We start from the raw sequence: 14,374 nt of genomic DNA on the forward strand, positions 1-14,374 counted from the left end.
TATTGTCCCCACATGATGCTGCACAGAGATAAAGTATTCATACTACTTACCAAATCTCTGCCCTAAGTGTTATTGGGCATGCAGCTTACCAGTTTGTACCAGTGTTGTAGTTAATATTCAGTAAATAAAAAAGCAAGCTTTGCACTTCAGCAGTGTGATACTACTAGTGTATTCATGATCGGAAATGTTTATATCTTTATCTTAGTTTTGAGATAGAAATCCATATAATATAAAATTTTTTTCAAGTCAAAATTGTGCACTTTTGCACCAAGTTTCAATTCAGCCAAAATTAAAGCCTAGGTCTTTTCTACCATCAGCAGTCCAGGAGTGAGAAAAAGTATGCTACAGCTAGAGGTTTGGGAAGCACCAGCAGGTTTCTGGCTGATGGAAGCTTGCTGAAGTCCATCTCCTCATGTAACATATCCACACCCATGACAGCAAAGTCTTCAACCTGCAGCTGGAAATCAAGCTCAAAAGACATTACATAATGAATACTCCTCAGGAGCACTAATTTTGATGTAACTTGTGAATCTTAAGAGTCTCATTACTTCAACTGATGCAAAATAAATTAACAAAAATCACTCTTTCTCAAATTCATGTGGAAAAGAATAAACAAACAAACAAACAAACATGTGTGATTATCCTGGTTCCCCAAAGGACCCAGCAGGTGTTTTCCTGATGCCACAGGGAAATGTGCTCATTTCAGTAATTAAAAATAGATCCAATTCCTCTTCATCACTATGTTTTCCATCTTGGAAAGATTGGTTCTTTTTTCTCTTCTCGTTTGTTTTTTGGGGTTTTTTTGGTGTTTTTTTTTTTGGTTTTTTTTTTTTTGGTTTTTTTTGTTTTGTTTTGTTTTGTTTTGTTTTTTTGGTTTTTTTTAGTTGTGAGAAAGTTGATCTGAAATAAACAATTTTTTTCTACCAGGCGAATATCTTGATGATTCCCAAGAATGCCAGTTGTGTGACATATCCTGTCAGAAATGCATTGGACCTGAGTTAGACAACTGCATCAACTGCCCACTCACAAGGTAATTGTCTCCCAGCACCAGTGCAGTACAAAAACGTCACATTATCATCTGGAGAAGTGGCTGTATTGTTTTTAGCAGAGAATATGGAAGCAAGAAGTGTCTAGGGCAAAAAAATCTGCAGGACTTGAGAAAACAATTTTTATACCTAAACAAAACAGCTGGCTACACAAGCAATTAATGTTTAGCAGCATGATTCCCATAGATAAAAAAAAAAAATTCCTTTCTATATGTAAAATAGTCTTTCTTTCATTGTCATCCTTTCTAAATCATAATTGCTGGAATCACAACTGGCAATTTTAACAACAAAATGTGGGGCATCTGTAGGTCTATACAGCTATGAGGATTGGCTCAAGGCATGAGTGTGGATGCTGAGGCCAGTTCTGGGAGTTAGTCATAGCACCTAAACATCATTCCCTAACTGAGGTATTATGGGTTCTAACCTGCCATGAGGATTGAAGAGAACAAGAAAGAAGCTTTTCCACAGAGTTTCACAAATCAGAGGTTTATGTTTAGGTCATGTCACATCTATTCCAGAAGACTACTGGTTTTATACACATCCTACCCATAGCTGTGTTCTCACACAAATAACTCTGGATCTGTTGCACTGGATTGTTTTGTAGCCAAGTGATGTTTCCACTATTATGAAAACAGGATCAGATCCTCTAAGACAAGGAAAAAAACCCCTTAGTGGCTCTGCCGTTTGCCCTGAAAATATCTATTATATGACTATGCCAATGAAAGACATACCAGGAACAATGGAGTCCAAACAAATTTGTAAGTGAGGAAGCATTATTAAATTCGGTTACATCAGAAATGAGGGCAGAGAAAATCGACAGAATTTTGGACTGTGGAGTGGATTTCTCCCATTCACAATGGCATTTAAGTTAGATTGCCTCACAATCTGTATTGTGACCCTCACATGCAGATATTTACAAAGCAAAGAAGGAACCATTATGCTGAACCACTGAGGTGTTTGGAGTAATGCAGTCTCAGAGATGTTTTTGGAAGGATGTTGCTCTAACCACCATGATAAATTCTCTAAAAATTCTGAATTGTGGTGTCTAAGGTTTCAAAAAGCTTTCTGAGACCCTTCTGCACATTATAAAAGCTGCTAGAAAAAGTCTTATTAAATTGAACAGTCTATAGTAAATGAAATAATAATACAGAGAAACCTTGCCAGAGGCAAGAGCTCCTTATGAAAATTCAGGATAGATGTCAACTTATTTTAATAATAAAATTTCTGTCAGATTGTTTGATAAATGAAAATGCTGCCACCTTGGTTTGTTTTGTTATTTTCGGGTTTTTTGAAAGAAAAAAAAAAGGAAACTGTAGTTTTTTACCCAGACAAACTGATTATCACAAAATTCCTTGTCCATCTGTTTACAGTTTGAGGCAAGGTTAGTGACAAGACCTGACCAGGTGTTTCCCATTAAAGGCAACATAACAAAGAGAAAGAAAAATGTACTTTACCACTGTGAGAGCTGTTTGTAAGGATGGCTATCGTTAGAGCTAGCACATGTAGTTGAACTAATATTTTGCATACCATATAAGCATAGCCCAGCTACCTCCCGTGCCTCTGTCACATTTCTCCTTTTCTTTCAGAATAAATCTGAAAATTATCATACCAAATGAAATTTATGAAGACATATTGCAGATATGCTCTAATGCCATTGGTTGACTCCAAGAAAACATGCCTCATCTTAATATAATGGAAAGCTTTTTGTTGTCTAGGTGTACTCAAAGTCTGCACTAGTGGCCAAAATGTTGCTCAGCTTCTCTAGAAACTGAATCCCAAGTCCTCAGATACCAAAGTGCTCAAAGCAGTTAAGTGTAGAGGATTACAGCATTTCCTTTCTTATTTTCTTAGGAGGGAAAACACTGTCAAAATCCAGCCAACTTGTTTTACATTCTTTCAGTTGTCTATGAATGATGCACAAATTGATGCATTTCTATTTTTCTCCCAAGCAGATTGAAACAGTAGACATTAAGAAGAAGTGAAAAATGGACCATACATTTTTATCACATAAAAGGATTCTTTAAAAAATGTTTAATTGTCCAGCAAAAGGAAATCATTTAGCAGCCAGACTCCTACCTACTAATAGGTAGATGTATGTCCTGGTCCCAGCCAGGACGTAGTTAATTTTTGCAGCAGAGAGGAGGGGCAGGACTAGGGCTGGGATGTTATTCAGTGCTACCTGATCTTATTTCCAGGGGCAGGGCAAGGGGTCCCTTTACAGCCACAGAGCATGGCAAGGTCAGGTATTGTCAGGGGTTCCATGGCATAGAGGGGAGTGCTGGCACATGAACTGCTCTGCTGCTGTACACCCCACTATTGACTCTTGCTGCTGTTCTTCATTTTTGTTTTTCATTGCTGTTTCCAGTAAATTGCTCTTATTTCAACCCATGTTCTTTACCTTTCCTGCCTGCAATTCTCTCCATCCCACCTCGGGGGGCCAGGGATGGGAGACTGAGTAAGAAGCATGTGGTTTGGAGTGTTTTGGTGGGAGCACTGAATCGGGGTATTTCATTGCTAAACCACCAGCCCTGTTTGGCATCCAGTGTGGGGCATGAAGGCTTGAGATATCAACAGACCTGAGCATTTGTGTAGTTTATGGATGTGGTACCTGACCCTGTATATGCCTCCATATATGCTCTATATGCTCCTTACAATGTTCTGTTTCAGAGAAGGGAGGAGGATCAGGATTGCTCTCTTTCTGTACTGTGTGATAGCAGCTTATGACATTATAACATCAAGGGAAGCGAGGGTTATCTGGGATGTTGTCTTGGTTTGAAAAGACAGGTGTCTGCTAAGGAAGGCAGGAGCCTCCCCTGAAATGGAAAATGTAAACCCGCCCCCCCGACTCCAAATTGCTATAAATTTTAAATTAAGGGGTTCTCTGGCAAAACATATGGGAGCAGGGAAGTTCTTCAATAAGGAAGAAAATAAAAAGATAAAATGAACAATGCAGTAAACTAAAACAACACTGACAGAGTCAGAACACGACCTGGCACCCTGTTGGTCAATTGGAGTCCAATTGGAATTGTGGCTGCAGCCCTCCTGGAGTGTCAGGTGAGGTTCTGTCAGAGCAGGGATCCTGTAGAAAGGTGTGGTCTTCCGCTGAAGACCCAGGAGATGAGAACAGCTGTTTCTCTGGAAAATCCAGTGGAGAAGCCTACTGGCATTCCAGAATCCCCACATTATATCTGGGTAGGAAGGCTTGGCTCCTCCCTCAGGGTGGAGCATCTCCCAATGGGATGCTGTAGCTCTTATCAGTCACGCAGTGACATTCCACAGCCTATTATCAGCAGATGTCTCCAGGTGGAAGCGAAAAGGAAAATTGCCCACTTAACAGGAGACAGCTGCCATACAGAAGGTAAATAGAAAACAATTTGCTTGGCAATCCAGGACATATGTGTATCCAAAGCTGCTCTTCTACCCTTATCTCAGGGAATCTTCAACCTTTATCTACTTTTGGGAATACATTAATACTCATACCCACCTGTGGGACAGCAGGAGTGGGTTATTTTCCCCATGTTTTCACCTCCCTTTTCTCCTTCAGACAGCTTGTGAGAATTTTTTATTTCCTTTGGATGTTAAGGAATTCATGTTCTTTTTGTTGTCTGATATGTCTCCTCGGTGTGGTCTAAACCATATTTAGGGTCAAGAAAGAGATTTCTAGGAAGGTCATTCAAAGATTTGATCTGAGTGCAGGTAGATTGGAGTGTCATAGAATATGGGAGAAAATGGCACTGTCTGGGGAAACGTCTCTCTTACAATGGTTTGGAAGTTCACCCTTCACTCCTGAACAGCCACAGGACCCTAATAAACTGATAGAATATTTACAAGGAAAATGCCAGGGCAACTCCATAAACAAGCAACTTATTGCAGTGTGCTGGATCCTGCCTACTCTTTATTGGACACAGATCAACACAAGACAGTGCCCTCAGGGAAAGGAGGAGGAAATCAGACCAACCGGCACCACAACCACTCAAATTGCGGCTGAAACAACACACGCAGGTAGCAGCTGCTCCTGTACTACACAGAAGTTGAAATCCAGGACCAACTCAGTTTGTTTCATTATGAATGAAGAGGAATCAGGACCTTGTGGAAAGATTGTCCAAGACTATGGACAGATTTGAAAGCCTCAAGGAAAGTGAGAGAGACCCGTGCCTGCCCCACCTATACAGTCTAGAGCCTCTGCTACCAGGAGCAAGTGCCCCACTGTGTGGGAGAGACAGTACACACAAAGAGGTAACCTGTGTTTTCTCCTGTGTGACTACAGAGAAGACATGAAGAAGTGGGATGGAAAACCCACCTCTGCCCTGGCCACATGGCTATCTGAGCTGAGAGGAAGAACAAACATCACAGGAAATTCTTCAAGGATAAATGCCTCTCCAGTTTCCACTGGGCAAGTACTCAGACAAGTACAAGAGAGATGATGTCACTTCCAATCCTCTTGAAGTTCTGCAGTTTATATTTACAAGAAGCCAGCAATGAGTATTCTGACCAGGCCTGGAGGGGCCCTGCCTCCAGCCAGGGGGAGGAAAAGGACAATCAGATCTATTGGACTGTGTGGGTCCCATGTCCTGGCACAAGAGACCCACAGGAGTGTAAGGTTTTAGTTGACACTAGTGCACAGTATACCCTGATGTCATCAAGATGTGTAGGGGCAGAATCCATCTCTATTTCTGGGGTGAGAGGGAGATCTCAACACATGACTGTACTGGAAGCTGAAGTGACCCTGACTGGGAACGAATGGTGAACACAGCCCATTGTGACTGGCCTGGAGGTCCCATGAATCCTTAGCAGAGATTGCCTCAAGAGAGGCTATTTCAAGGACCCAAAAGTCACAGTTGGGCTTTTGGGATAGCTGATGTGGAGGCAGAGGAAGTTAAAGAGCTGAACACCTTGTCTGGTCTCTCAGAGGACCCTCCTGCTGTGGGACTGCTGAGGGTTGAATAAAAAACATCACTGCCACAGCAGTGCATCATTGATAACACCACGCCAGCCGGGACTCTGAACCCCAGCCATGAGATGGGTCCTGAACTGGAGACTCAGTGAGCAGCCAGCAAGACTCACTCACCCTTCAGTAGTCCCATATGGCCAGTGAGTAAGTGCAGTAGAGATTGACAAGTGGACTGTTACAGCCTGAAAAAAGTCACACCACTACTGAGCACTGCTGGAATTTCAGTAAAAACTGGAGTCCAAGGCAGCAAAGTAGTGCCACTGTCTTTATTGCAAATGTGTTTTTCTCCTTTCCTTCAGCAGAAGAGTGAAGGCCACAGTTTGCTGGAGGGGCATTTGGTACAGCTGGAGCTGCTCATCCCAAGGGTGGAAACAGCCCCTCTGTTTGCCATGGACTGGCCCGAACTGCGCTAGAAAAGGCATAGCCTCCACAACACTTGCAATACATTGATAACATCTTTGTTTGGGGAAACACAGCAGAGGAAAATTAGAGAATTAGGAAAATTAGGAAAATTAGAGAGAAGATAATTCAGATCATCCCAAAGGTTTTACATTACAAAAGGCACATTGTCAGTTTAAAATGGATGTTGTCAACAAAATAGCAGCTACGTCCAGACCAAACAGCTAGAAAACCCCATGAGCTTTCCCTAAGTGCTGTGGGGTTTTGGAGTATGCATATTCCAGATAAAAGTCAGATTGCACATCCTCTCTATCATGTGGCAGGAAAGAAGAATGATTTTTAGAGAGGTCTTGAATAGCTACAAACTTTTTAGCAAATTAAATAGGAGATTGTTTATGCAGTAGCCCCTGGGCCAGTCAGGACAGGACAGGTTGTAAAATATGTGCTCCACACTGCAGCCGGGGAGAATGGTCCTTCCTGAAGTCTCTGGCAAACAGCTTCAGGGGAGAGTAGAGGGCAGGCACCAGGGTTCTGGAGTCAGGGACACAGCAGATCTGAATTGTGCTACATCCCAGCTAGAAAGGACATGCTGACAGCTTATGAAGGGGTTCGAGCTGTTTTAGAAGAAACACAGCTCCTCTCAGCATTCTGACTGTCAGCAAATGTCTGGATTTCAAAAAGAAGCCACTTCCACACATCATCCACCATGCTACATGGAATAAGTGGTTGTACCAATCGCACTGTGACCTCAGGAAACCACAATTGCCCAGGGATCTTGGAAGCCATCGTGAACTGGCCCAAAAGTGAAAATTTCATCATCAGAGGAGAGGAAAGTGAGAGGCTGAAGATGTCTCACAATATTATTGGCTGAAAGAAAATGAAAAGTAATATACTCTATCAACTGATGTTTCCTGCCATATTGTAGGGATACATTGAAAGTGGAAAGGTACTGTAGGGAGTTCTACACAGCAAGTCACAGAAGATATTGAGGTAGATCATGTCAAATTGCAGAGCTGAAAGCAATTCAGCTGGCTGTAAGTATCATTTAATGAGGGAAATGGCCAGCACTCTCTCTACCTTTACACTCAATGAATGATAGCAAACTCTCTGTGGAGGTGGTTGAACCAATGGAAAAAGGTCTCTGGCAACACAGGTAAAAAGCAAAGGCCACGTGGTTAATTAACAGCTGTGGCTCTACCAGTTGAGCTCATCCTGCCTAAACAAAACCCCATATACTGTAGAAGGGGATAAAGTCTCGTGGTGCATATGAGGAATGTTATGGAAGATAGGTTGAATTAGTCCGGCCTCAAGCAAAGGTAAATCCATCCGTGGGACCTGGTGAACTTGGAGGATAGAGGGCCAGGGAAACATGATGTGTTACTTAAAGGGATTTGATTTTTTGTGTTAGAACAGTCTGTAATGTTGAACTGTATATTTGTTGCTGAATGACATTACATACACACAGAGTATTCCATAACTACCATGGTCAACAAGTATAGCCAGTTCCAGATATACTAATTGTTGAGTTCCTCATGCAGCAGCCAGCTGATAGCACACCAGCCCTCCTGTCCTGGAAGGTCTGGGATGGGTAAAACCCACAGTCTTGGACTAGATGAATTTAAGAGACATGTTGGAGGGACAGCTGTTGACTATGGAAATTATACCTGTGCTCGTGTATGTGTACATATACGTGTGTGTGTGTGTGTGTGTGTGTGTGAGCGTGTGTAACTGGAAGGTGTCAGATGGGCAAGTCACAGATGATACAGAGATGAATCATGTCCTGGTTCCAGCCAGGACAGAGTTAATTTCTGCAGCAGTCAGGAGAGGCAGGGCTAGGACTTGGAAGTTCTTCTGAACTGCTGCACTGTTAGCTCCAGGGGTGTGAGAAGGGATCCCTTTCCAGGCATGGCATGGCCAGTCAGGTGTGGTCAGGGGCGGTACAGTTGTGAGCACTGGCATGAGAATTGCTCAGCTGTTGTGAGCTTTGTAATTGATACTGTTCATTTTCTTATTTCTTTGCTGTTTCCAGTAATTGTTCTTATCTCAACCAGAGATCTTTACCTTTTGTCCATCCAATTCTCCTCTCCATCCCCAGCAGAGGAGGGGGAGGGAGGATGGGCAGTTGAGCATGGTTTGGAGTGTTTCAGTGGGAAAACTAAATCACTAAATACCATTCCTAAGTCACAACAACATGTAAGTCTAAAAACACAACTCCTGAAGGCTGAATATTCAGATAGATATATGACTTCATGTACAAGGTTGTATTACTGAAGTCATAGTACTTTTTAAAGGCTTAAAAGTATTAAAAGTAAAACAGATCAGTTGGTTCTTCACAAAGATCAAGTTTTGCCTTCCTTTTAGAAGGCACATGGGACCACTGTCAGAGATTGTGATATAAGGACAGCTAGGTAAAGGACCAAAAAGTGGTCTTTGAAGTCTAAGATTCATGTTTAAAACATTTTTCGTATAGTAAATACCATGAATAAGATCAGGAAAACAAAGTCTTGAAGTTCAAGGACTTGTAAATAGAGTGAGGGAAGAATTTATTGAGTTTCTTATTAGTTTCCTTTAGATTTAATGAACAAACAGTAGCTAAATTTGTAATCATGCCTCTGTCTTCTTTAAAAGTGTCTTTGATGATGGCCACTGTGTTATGCAATGTCCCAGGGGAAAGTTTGAATTCAAACAGCACTGTCACTTGTGCCATCACACCTGCCTGGACTGCAGTGGAAGTGAACCTAACAAATGCACCACTTGCGGAACAGGTAAGTAAGATTTCATTTTGCCAGCTTTTCCCCCTCACTTGGCCTCCAAATTCCTTTTTCCCTCAGCTCTCAAGGGCCAGTTGTTAGATCCAATAAAATGAGTAGTGCTTTTATTTCCAATCTGTATCATAATCCTCTTGAGACTCTGAAGGGAATTGAACTCAATTTTTTTTTAAGTATATGAAAACACAACTCTGTATTGTCCTTTCAAGTTCATGCATTTCCCTGGGTGTTTTTTCAATAGGAGCTATGTTAACAGAAACTGAAACAACAACAACAAAAAAAAAAACAACAAACAAACCAAATTAAAAAAAAAACAAAAAAAAAACCAAAAAAACCCCAAAAAAAAAAAAAAAAAACCAAACAAAAAAAAAAAAAAAACCAAACAAAAAAAAAAAAAAAACCAAACAAAAAAAAAAAAAAAACCAAACAAAAAAAAAAAAAAAACCAAACAAAAAAAAAAAAAAAACCAAACAAAAAAAAAAAAAAAACCAAAAAAACCAAAAAAAAAACACCCCAAAAACCCAGAAAACCTTATAGCCTGCTTCTGGAAAAGAAAGCTTCATACATGCTTCCTCCACCCACTGCACAGGATGTGCTATACTGAAATGGAGCCAGTTTGCTCAAGCAAGTAGGGAGCCAGGCTGCTTTCCTCAGCATCTCTCTGGGAAAGGCTAAAAAATAAGTGTGGTGGGTTCCACTGGAGGAACCCAGAGCTGATTACTTTGTCCCTAGAGCTGAACAAACAGGGTTTTCAAAGAGAAGCTTATCACCAACACATATTTTTATAGATCTTAGCTTGAGAGGAGGGCTAAGGTAGCTAATTTTGTAGAAATTCAAAAAAACCACTCTTCTCCTTTGGAAATACAGTTTAAAAAAATTATTTCCTATTGTCTCTCTAATATCTGATCAGGAAAACCTGAGGCTATTACCAGCAAGTATGTGCAACTACTCTGAACTGTCCTTGGAAATGAATATTTAGGATGTAATTCATAATAAAGAGTAATTTTTTATGAGCTGTGTTCTGGGGATTCACAATGGATTCACAGCCTTTTCATTTCAGCTGCGACTTCCATTTCAGTCCTAATCAACAATAGCATGGACTTTATTTAGTAATAAGAGTCTAAACTACAAGGAAACACTAGTATGGCATTAATTAGTCATACTAATGATGACACTGACTTTCTCACTTTGGGAAATGTGACTCAGTAGATGAAGTTTTCAATTGGTACTTCAGGTCTAATGTGAGACCAAGTTTGTATAACTGTTCCCCAAGTCTCTGCCTTACGGAGGACAGTAAGATATATTTCTATATTTCTGTGAGTCAAGAAATTAAGATGCTGATGAGACTCACACCCTAAGGAGGCCAGAAAATTAAAGATTTGTGCATGAAAAGTAAAATAAATAAAATTAAACTTGTTTTATGGTGCAGCATTTTTGCCCAGTGTAGCTGCTTTCTCTGCATTTTCAAAAATAAATTCTGATAAGCAAATTCTTGGTCGGCAGTTAAGGCAATGAAATACACTTAACACAGTTCTATGTGTTATTTCTACTGTAGGTAACCGATTAGAAGTCTCCCCATGCTGCAGCACATAGCACATGAAGTTATATGTGTTTTCACAGGCTTGACTCAGCAGGATTTGGAGGAGGAGAGCTCCCAGTTCTCATGCATTCGAGAATGTTTGTGCTTTAATAGCTTGTGCTGCACATCTGCTATTTAAATTCAAAACTAGATGATTTCACTGAGCTGAGGATTACAGTTTAATCTTCTAGGGACAGATTGACTCCTTCCAAAGGTGAAGTGGACCATTTTGCTTTACAAATAATAATTGTACATTTGCATGTACATTACAAATACTTGTTTGTCCTCTGCAAGAGAACTCAGTGATGGAAAAATCTTGGGTATTTTTAAATTAGATTGATGGATGTAAAGAGTAATTGTTCTCTATCATGACATTTTATATGCCATAAATCCCCAGGAATGTGAAAAGGTCCTGAAACTTTTATACATCTTATTTGGTGCAAAACCGTAAAATTTAGCAGCCAGTGTCTCTAGTGCAGGATTACAGACCCCAAATGCCCTCTGTGCCTGACAACTTTTTCCCATTTGTTTGCCGCACAGACAGGAGAGGGGTGGAACGTTTCCTGTATCATGGGGAGTGCAGAGACAACTGTCCTCCAGGTCACTACCACTTGGAGCATACCTGTGTGCCTTGCCCTGCCCACTGTGAGGTGTGCCTGAATTTCAGCCACTGCAAAAGGTGCTTCAGAGGCTACTACCTTACTCAAAATGTGTGTCAGAAGCATACTTGTAGAGAAGGTAAGCATTCTTCAGTAAGAGATAACAAATACTCTATTGAAATTGTTACAGAAATCTGCTTAAGCATATTTAAAAATGTTTTGAAATACACAGTCTTCAGACCCTGAGGTCCTCAAGTTCCAGCTCTGAGCCTCTTCTAGTATCATGTTATTGTAAAGTAAGAGTGTTTTCCTCAAATTGAGTGGGTTATGCAAAAACAAATGAGAAAACAAATTTCCATTAGTCTTTATCCTTTTTTGATTTGAATCAAGTTTATTTCCAGGAACCTTGCTGAGTGCTTCCAAATGTTGCATTATCTAGAATTAAAATGATGATTTGCAAAACACAGGTGAAGTCGAAGATCCTGACTCTGAAGACTGCATACCATGTTCAGATGGATGCCAGAACTGCAGACAGGGTAAATTATCCCTCAATCAACCTTATTGTTACTCTTAAGTAGGGAAAATTTAGTTCCCCTCTCTCTTGTCATTAGCTTAAGTGCATGCTGATGAGCAATTAGTCATTGGTGCAGGTGGTTTCTCACCAAGTAGATTATACACCATACTATATTTATTTTTGAAATAAATTTCTAAAATTGATAGTCAGCATAAAGAAGAATAGTTTTCTAATAATTTAGCTATTAAAATTTGCAGAACTTTTATTTTTTCCTGTTTGAATGCCATACTCAGACTGAAAGATTTACTGACTTTCTAAAGCTGTTAAACTATTATCAGACCCAGAATTTTCTACACCTCAAAACAGATTGCCATCCTGTCCCTTTTCTTCAAGGATATAGACATAAGGACAATCTTTACATTTCATTCAAGAGCAGTTTATTGCAATAACAATGCTGCTGCCCTAAAAAATTCCATGTATACATTTCAAGGTTGGTGCAGGCTAATTCATCCATGTGCAGTTCATTTGGCATTCCTGTGAAACAGAAAAGAAAAGAAATACACTGAGTTGAAAATGCAGCCAGCAGTGTGAGATAAAAAGAGGGCTTTGGGATTCAGGTGGAATCTCAGCTTCCACATCACAAAGTGCTTGCCATGTGGCTGTTGCAGCTGCCCTGCAGTTTCAGGGGGTTCTCCTTCTACCCAAATATCCAGAGAAAGTGAGACTGTTCCTAAGAAGTCAGCAAGCGCAGTGGGTGCAATCATGGGTGAACGCTTATAGACCCGTGGGAGTCTATTAGAGGGGTGTGGCGCTCTCCTCCAGGCAAGCACAGATTCTGCTTTCTCATGTTCCACAAGTGAAAACCTTGGATGTAAAAATATGCCCTTTCCATAAAAAATGTATCCCTCACATTCAGAGCTGCCATCCACAGCTGGGACATTTTCTGGATTTGAGTTACCAGTTTTGCAAAACTTAGAACAGCACAGTATTGGCATGCCATTGTCTGCAACAAAGTCTGAACCACAACTGTCTGTCCAGCTCTTTTTCTGGCTACACTAACTGGCATACCTAATTTACTGTAAGGATTTTCATCACATAATTCCTTCTTTCTGCCAGTTGTCCAATCTAGTATGTGATACCATAAAAAATTTCCTTTGATGCTGATGGCCAGCCATTCCTTGTGAATTCAGCCAAGCTTTAGGATTTCCTCTGTGACTACAACAGTCCCTGTCAATATTTTGAATGAAGAGGTGGTTTTAACATGAATGCAACTACACTGTGGCCTCCTTTTTGTATGGTGTGTTATCCAGATTCATGGCAGCTGCCTGCTTGGTGGAGGGGAGGAGAAGTTAAGGGAGAGTTTATGTTTCAATACTTGTCATCTATCAGATGTTACTTCCCTTTGCTAATATTTTCTGTGGTTTTTACAGTGATTGTGACTTCAAATTATTTGTTTTTCTTGTGAAACTGTGTAGTGGCAATTGGTGTTTTGAGTTAGGTAGACATTTGATATGTATGAATAACAACTTTTTAAAAAATATAGTAATTTCAAGTGACTCAGAGGAAGATTTTCTTTGTTATGAACTGAATAGGTGTGCATAAGGAGACTGAAAGGCTGTTCATGGTCAGCTGGCGTACAGGAAAAAGGGGCTGTACTTGTTTGACTTTTTCCTGGGAGGATCACTGATCTCTTGATATTAATCATCCATAACATTCATTACATACTTTCAACTTCTTGCACTCAAAGTTCTGATTTAAAAGAGGGCTTTTAAGAGCTTCAATGATCAAAAGAATGGATGTAGGTAAAACAAATACTGAATTAATTTTCACTGCTGTGTAAAGTCAGAAGTATTAAGACGCCAGAATTTATTTACAGGCATTCTATTAAGGAAAGCCTTTGGTGCTCATGATGCATATATTACTGAGAGTCAGAGATTGGTTTACTGTTCTACTTGGAAAAGAAGAACAGTAGCAGCCTAAAAGCACAGTCCCAAGCAGATTTTGCAAACTATGTGTTCTTGAAATAAATCAGAACCTGTAAGCCTCAACTTAAAATAAGTCAGGTAGCTATTGTAGATACCTATATCTGTCCATATTGTATGGTAAATATTTGCTTGCATTTTTACTCTAAACATTCAGTGAGCTTTCAGGCATATCAACAACTTCATTCATAGATAAGTTAAGTACAGTAATGGCTTTCTCATGTCTAATCAAAAAGCTGATGTATTTAGAATCTTGCATTAAAAAAAAAACCCGTGAAAAGCAAAAACTTTCATGCCTGTCTCCTCCAAGAAGTTTACTATATTGCAAGCTCTAGAGAAATTACACTGCCAAAATAACTTAAAACACTAAAATTTCAAGTACATTAGTTACATCTACATTTAGTTTCACATCTTCATAGCCTTTCTACAGAATCCCTTTTAAAATTAAGTGGCTGCTGGAGGGTCTTGCAGTCTCTTTGTCCTATCTTCCCTTTAACACAATTGAGTTATGTATTCTAGAAAAATTTAGTCTATTC

At 40.1% G+C, this 14,374-nt stretch overlaps 1 protein-coding gene across 3 annotated transcripts in view; it reads left to right on the forward strand.

Moving 5' to 3' along the window:
• The window catches only part of PCSK5 (proprotein convertase subtilisin/kexin type 5), a 220,101-nt gene that overhangs the window by 175,425 nt on the left and 30,302 nt on the right, over window positions 1-14,374 (forward strand). For all 3 annotated transcript variants that reach the window (XM_041422187.1, XM_041422186.1, XM_041422188.1), the window contains exons 21-24: window positions 928-1,030; window positions 9,025-9,161; window positions 11,284-11,481; window positions 11,810-11,878. In XM_041422187.1, the coding sequence (XP_041278121.1) occupies window positions 928-1,030; window positions 9,025-9,161; window positions 11,284-11,481; window positions 11,810-11,878 (507 nt within the window). The remainder of the gene's footprint in view (window positions 1-927; window positions 1,031-9,024; window positions 9,162-11,283; window positions 11,482-11,809; window positions 11,879-14,374) is intronic.

The sequence above is a fragment of the Onychostruthus taczanowskii genome, unplaced genomic scaffold (genome assembly GCF_017590055.1).
Source record: "Onychostruthus taczanowskii isolate IOZ18803 unplaced genomic scaffold, ASM1759005v1 scaffold72, whole genome shotgun sequence".
Taxonomy (NCBI): domain Eukaryota; kingdom Metazoa; phylum Chordata; class Aves; order Passeriformes; family Passeridae; genus Onychostruthus; species Onychostruthus taczanowskii.